At 70.0% G+C, this 6,898-nt stretch overlaps 1 protein-coding gene across 1 annotated transcript; it reads left to right on the forward strand.

Moving 5' to 3' along the window:
• Positions 1-139: 139 nt before the first annotated feature.
• SELPLG (selectin P ligand) lies at positions 140-1,340 on the forward strand (the record flags this gene model as incomplete). Its single annotated transcript, XM_082007720.1, is given in 4 exon segments — positions 140-855; positions 857-1,027; positions 1,030-1,221; positions 1,224-1,340. Coding segments are annotated over 4 exon segments (1,086 nt in total). The 5' UTR covers positions 140-249.
• Between the last annotated feature and the right edge of the window lie 5,558 nt (positions 1,341-6,898).

The raw sequence follows: 6,898 nt of genomic DNA on the forward strand, positions 1-6,898 counted from the left end.
CCACCAGGGCTGAGCTCCCGCAGGTGGAGGCAGCTCGGCTCTGCCGGCCGCGGCTGCAAGAGGTTGGTGGTGGCACCCCCCCGGCCCCCCTAAACCCAAGGTGCCCTCTCCGGGAGGTGAGGAGGGTGCTTTGCTCCAGCGCGATCCCTCCTTGGGCCCCATTTTCAGCCTGAACGATAGAGCTCAGCATCCTCGGCAGGGTTCAGGACCCCAAATTCATCTGCCCCCTCTGTTCTCCCTGCAGGTCCCATGGCGCCGGGCTGGGCCGTGCTGGTGATGCTGGTGCTGAGCACCCTGCGGGCGTGCGGGGCCGTGCCACCACGGGAGCCGGGGCAGCACCGTGGCGTGCAGTGGGTCTGGGGGGCGGCTGGCGAGGCGCAGGCAGAGCCCCTGCTGCTCTCCCGCAGGAAGAGGGCCGACGGTGGGCAGCAGCCCGGCGCCACGACTGCCACGCCAGGGCACGACCGCGCTGCCACCACGATGCCCAAGGGCAACGAGACCGATTCCCTTGAGCCCGACCCACTGCTGGGCTCTGCGCCACCGGCGGAGACCAGCACCACCGCCAGCCTGCACCGGGCACTCGCGGTGCCAACCACAGCCGATCCCCTGGATGAGACCGATTCCCCCGAGCCCGACCTGCTGCCGAGCTCTGAGCCACCACCAGCCCCTGGCACCAACGCCAGCCTGCACCGGGCACTCGCGGTGCCAACCACAGCCGATCCCCTGGATGAGACCGATTCCCCTGAGCCCGACCTGCTGCTGAGCTCTGCACCGCCGGCGGAGCCTGGCACACCAACAGCACCCCAAAAGAGCATCACCACCATCCCCAGCTGGCTTACGTCGCCCGGTGAGGAGGGGGACCGTGGCCGGTGGCATGGACGGCAGCTCCTCTGTGGGGCTGCACTCAGCGACCCCCTCAGCCCCCAGCCCCACCACCACGGGTTACAAGAAAGCCAAGAAAACCGGGGCTCCCCCAGCGCCGACTCGTTCAGCCCCTCAGGACACGAAGCCCTGGGGGACCACAGTGCCGGTCCCTGGGACCCCAGCAGGGTGATGGGCAAATGCCTGCTGGCCATCCTGCTGCTGGCGTTGGTGGCCGCCACCTTCATGGTGTGCACGGGGGTGCTGGGTGCCCTGCTGTGGCGGCGGGCGCGGACGGCACACCGCCGGCTCAGCCGCACCGAGATGGTCTGCATCTCCTCCCTGCTGCCGACGGCGAGGCGGCCGCCAACGGCCCCAAGCCCGGCCCGGCCCGGCGGCCGAAGCTGCTGCTCGACGGCAGCTCCGAGGCCGACGGTGACAACCTGACTCTCAGCAGCTTCCTGCCGGAGCACTCCTGAGCCGCGGGGACGGGGTTCTGCGTCCCGGAGCATCGGGGGGCCGGCGGCTGCGCCCTGGGCATGGAGCCCGGTCCCCGGTGCTGCCGTGCATGGAGCCACGGGCACGGGACCCCCCAGCCCCTTGGGTTGGTGTTTTAGCGGGGACCGGCGCGATGGGCAGCTGCTTTCCGCCGGGCCGAGCTCAGCCTCGAGGCTGACCCCATTAAAGCCTTACCCGGACATGGTGGTTGGTCTCTTCCTGGTGGGGTCTCTTCCCGCCAGCCCCCCGGCCCCCTTCCCGCTGCGCCGCCTGCCCACATCCCCCTGCCGAAATTTCGCTTCTCCATCCTCCTCCCCCGGCAGCAACCCCCCGGGGGGGGGCGACACAGAAACGAAACCCATGGCCGCCCCTCCCCAGGCAGGGGGCAAGACCCCAGGGCGTTGGGGACCGCAGCCCCCCCGGCCCCCTCCCCACGCGGGGCTCGGCCTCGTGCCACGGCGTGGGAGCGGAAAGGGTGGTGGCGCCGGGGCGGAAGTGCCGGGAGGGGGGAACCGGGATGGGGATGGGGACGGGTGTGCTCGTGGTGTAACGTGTTCCTGCCCTGCGGTCGCCGGCAGCCAGGCGAGGGGACGCCTCCCGGGCCGCCCGTCGGGGTGGTCCTGTGCGCCGCCGGTGCGCCCAGGGCTCGTCCCCGGTGAGCAGTCGGTGGCCGCAGGCTCTCGGCCCCGTAGGGCGGCCTTGGCCCAGGCTGTCCCTGCCCGGCTGGGGCCGGGACGACGGGGAGAGCAGCGCCATGAGCGGCCGCTCTCCCGGCGTCCCCCCATCTCGCCGGTACCCGAGGGGCGAAGGGGACTCAGGTTTGCTCCCGGGTCCCACCTCCCCCCGGCGTGCGGGTATCACTGGCCCCTCGAGTCACCAGCCGACCCCTTCCCGTGCCCGGCCCCGGCGGAGCCACCCAAGGGAGCAGCAATGGGCCGGGACTGTCCCTGCCCGGCCGGGCTCGGCACCGCCATCCCCGCGTCCCCACCCCTGCCCCACTTGACGTTTCGGCGGGCGCTCGAGGCCTCTCCGGGCCGCCCGTCCCCGAGCGCAGCCCTGGGTGCGCGGCCGCCCCAAAAGCCGTTTTCGGGGGTGGCCGCCGGCGGTTGGCAGCGCGGCGGCTCACCTGCGCCCCGGCCCCGCTGGCTGTTTACATTCGCGCTGTGCTTCGGATATTTTCCATGTGGGGCCGAGCAGCCTCGCTGGCCGCGCTCCCTCCTGTAAATGTAAATGTTTACGGGTGAGTCAGCGCGGGCGAGGGGATCCGCGGCCGCGGCCGGTCCCGGGTGGGACGCCCTGCCTGGGGGCTCCTGGCTGACGCCACCCTGCTCTGCCCCCGCTGTGTCCCTACGCCTGCGGATGCTGCCGTGCCAAAAAGCAGCCGCAGGAGTCCACGGCTCAGCCGTAACGGGCACGGAGGGCTACGTGCCCCCAGGCTGGGGAACGGGAGCCTGCGGGGATCGCTGCCACCCCGGCCCTCCGGCGCCTTCTCTCGCCGGCAGTCACGCTCCCATCACCCGGCTTCGCCCCGCAGCGGCTCATCCAGCCCGGTGCGGGCGAGGATGAGGCGGGTGGGCGCAGGTCGGAGGGGTGGCTGGCTGCCGCTCGCCCAGCCCCGTGCCTGGCGCTCACAGCCGGGATAAACTTTCCTCCAGCGCCGAAGCGCCAGCCGGCTGCCGGGAGCCGGGAATCGCCCCATTTGGCGTGGCCAGCGGGGCCTGTGGGGCGGCCATCTCCCGGCTCCGGGCCGAGCCGCCTGCAGGAAGCCAGCGCCGCGTCGCAGCGGGATCCCCGGGGCACGCCGCCCCGGCAAGGCCCTGAGCGGTGCGGCGGGAGGGCGGCGCGGGGCTGTGCGGTGCAGGCTGCCGTGCACGCCGTGGTGCAGCTCCGCAGGATCAGTCCCGCCCCCCCCGCCGGTATTTCGCTGGCACAGCAAAGCGCAGCCCCGCAGAGCAAATTACAAGCAGAGCGGAGCCGAAATGTCTCAAATTGCAGGTTACCTCGGGCTGGCTACGCCGCGGAGCCGAGCCCTGTGGGTCCCCACGTTCCAGCTGCCCCAAATTACAAAGCGGGGCCCGGGCGGCGCAGCCCTGCCCAGCGCCGTGGGGCTGAGCCCTCCCCAGCCGCAGGCAAAAACGGCATCGTAATGGCTGGTGGGCGCTGGCAGCGGGGGCCGCCCGTCCCCGCGCCTCCGCCGCCCCGGGAAGAGCCCAGGGCAGAGACGGGGACCCCGGAGAGGGGCGGCGGGGACCACGACGGGGGAGGGCAAGGACCCTGGCCAAAGAGGAAGGGGGGCCCTGGCCCGGAGGGATGGGGATCCTGGATGAGGAGGGATGGGGACGCAGCGCTGGTCCCGCTGGCTGCACGGGGGGAAGCGCAGCCCCGCCCGGGCCGCAGGAGCGAGTCCCCCAGGCCGGCTCGCCCCCCTCGGCCTCCCCTCGCCCCCCCCCCGCCTAAGATTTCAGCGCTGATCACTTAAGGCCGGGAAAAGCCGCTGCAGCAGCTGCGCGGAGCCGCCGGCTGGAGACAGACGGACGGAACCGTTATTTCTGGGAGCCACGATTACGTTCGGCGGCGGCGGGAGAAACCCACACGGCGCCGGTTCCCCTCCGGCTTCCCGGTGCCAGCGGAGCTGGGGACGGGGACCCTCACCCCAGCCCCGTGGTGGTCGCAGTCCCCGGGAGCTGGCTTTTTTGGGGGGATCTGGCCGGGTCCCCGGGGAGGCGTGCGGAGGCGAATAGCAGGAGGATGAGGTCACCCGCCGGCGGCTGCGGCGTCTTGAGCAACCTCGGCGGAGGGGACCGCGGGGGGGTGGGCAGAGCGATGCTGGCGGGGGGGGACCAGGCGATGTCCCCGGACCCCGAACCCGGAGACCGTGTCCTGGGGAGCTGTGTGGCCCCTGCTGCTGTATTGCCTACCGCAGGGGTGGCTTTCTGTACCCCTGCCTGCACCCCTGCCTGCACCCCCAGGCAGAGGTGCCTGTGCTGCAGCCTTTTCAGGGAGGGGTGTTTAGGAAAGGGTCTCCTGAAATGAGGCGACGGGGGGTCCCACGGCCAGTCTGCCCCGGGCCACATGGCCAGCCCCCAGTAACACCGAGGTACCGAGCCCAACACCCTCCCCGTGCCCTGGGCCCCACCTGCTCGTGCTGCTGCCCCGGTGGGATGGCAGGGTTTGGGCTGGGCACGGGGGCAGGATCCAGCCCTGGGCTGGGGTGCTGGGGCATATGGTGAAAGGCAGCTGCGCAGGAGCTGTGCCCGCTCCCAGCACAGCATCACCGGGAGGCATTTTGCGGGTGCCAGCACCCGTCTCCTGCCATGGTGGGTCATCCATGGCCAAGCGATGGAGTTTTACCTCTGTCCTCGTGGGCAAAATCACCCTTGCAACGAACCTTCCTTGTGACCCCCTTCCCCACTTGCACCTCGAAAAGCATCCCCTTCCAGTGGTGCTGCTGGGATGACCGGGGGCACTGGGAAGGGCCCCCAGCTGGGTTTTGGCTGGGAGGGGGCTGGGGGCTGCCTGCCCCTCGCTGGCCTCCCACGCTCCCTCCCCAAACCGGCCCTAATGAGAACAAGCTGGTCCCGGGCTGCGGCACGGGAGGAGGAGAAAGAGGACAAGGAGGAGGAGAAGGAGGAGGAGGCTCAGGCTCCATCCCAGCAGGCAGCAGAAGGGTGCGAGGAGGTGAGGTGTGTGGGACAGACCCTGTCCTCCCGGCTCCCTCCCACCGACACGGCGGCTGCGGGCGAGGTGAGGATCCCGCCAGCAACACCAGCCTGGCCCCCCAATTTTGGGGTGGCTCCCGAGCGGGGCGCAGGCTGCCCCACAGCCGGGGGGTGCTGCGGCGAGGGCTGGGCATGGTCCCCACGGCGGGACGCAGGATGGAGCTGGCTGTGTGGCTCGGGTGGGGGTTTGGAGGATGCTGCGTCTGGACAACGTCAAAATTGAGCATTTGGGGAGCGGAGGGCAGTGGAGCGGGGTTTGCCTGCGCCCGGCCAAGCCGGAGCTGGGGATGCACTGTGGATCTGGGATGGGGATGGGGTGGAGGGCTAGCGATGGCTGTGGCGACGGGCTGTGCTCTTGGCACCGATTTGGGCTTTGGTCAGCCCGTCCGTGGCTGCGGCTGCTCATCGGCTCCGCTTGCTAATGGTGAATTAATGCCTCCACCTTCCCTGGGACCGCGCTCCCTGCCGCAGCCGAGGGGCCCCTCTCTGCGGCAAAGGCAGCGGAGGGGGAGGATGAAGGGGCTCGTCCCAGCCGCCCAAAAACCCTCGTCCTGGCGGTACCACCGTTACCGCAGCGAGCCCAGAGCTCATGGCAGTGGCGATGCCTGCCGTGAGCCGGGAGGGTCGGAGGTCCCACGATCCAGGGGTGCATCCCGCCTCTGCCGCCATTTGTTTGCTCTGGTTTAATGCAAACCAGATTTTGCAGCTGGGAAGGAGCCTGAAAGCCAAGTCCTGCTGCTGGAGTCCCTCCCAGTTTGCAGCGCTGCTGGGTTGGGTTTGTTTGGGGGGAAAATGGGAGGCGGGTTGGGATTTGGGGGGCCCGAGGTTGGGGGAATTGTCCCGGGGGTCCCCACTGACGGACCCAGGGAGCTGGTCCATGAGAACTTCCCGTGGGGCCGTGCGGAGGGGGAGAGCTCTGGGAACGGCTCGATGGCGTTAACGTGGCGTCGCGCAGCCAAAATGCGCTGCCGTCCCCAGGGAACGTGCCGCGACGTGCTGGGGACGGTCGCACCCCGCTCCCGAAACCCACGGGGGTGTGGAGCCCGGCCGGGGGCTCATGCGGGGATGGGAAACACTCGTCCCATCTCCTACGACGCGCCGTGGGCTGTGGCTGCCGGTGTGGGGCAGATCCAGCCCCATCCAGCACCGAGGAGTGCGGCACAGCGAGGGGACGGGGCTGGCCTTCGCCTCTCACCGGGGATGCTCGGGCAGTCGGGACCCCCTGGACCCCCTGTTCACTGCACCCCAGCTCCAGGGTTGCCCCTTCGCAAAGGCTCTGGGGGCTCCGTGCCCCATCCCGGCACTGCTCAGCTGCCGCAGCGGCACCGGGGTGAAATCCTGCCGCCAACCTATTTTTAGCCACGCTCAGGCTGGGAATCATCGGTAACGGTCCGCGCCGGGGTGAGCGGTTGGGAAATGCCGCTCGTGCCGGGGGCTGGCCTCTCTGCAGCGTCTCCTGTGTCAAAGTTTCCACTGGAAACCTCAATTTTTCAGGAATTTTCTAATCAGCCAAATGACCGTTGTCTGAAGCCGGTTGCTGGCAGCCGCCCCGGTCCCCTCGCCATGCACGCAGCGTCCCCAGGCTTGAGCAATTCGATTCAGCTGCTTTCCATCTATTTTTTCAGCGCGCCGTTGCAAAACAGACGCAGACCCTCGCTCGGCGTCGGGGCGAGGAAACCGGAGCTGCGTTTTGCTTTTCTTAAGGAAATTCAGGCGGGTGAATAAGCGAGAGGCCGAGCTAACCGTCGGTGGTTCGACGCTTGCGCTTGTCCCTCTGTGCCGGCGCCGCACGCGGGGCTCAGGGCGGGCGCACCGTGGGG

The sequence above is a fragment of the Phaethon aethereus genome, assembly GCF_964289735.1.
Source record: "Phaethon aethereus genome assembly, chromosome: 17".
NCBI classification, from domain to species: Eukaryota; Metazoa; Chordata; class Aves; order Phaethontiformes; family Phaethontidae; genus Phaethon; species Phaethon aethereus.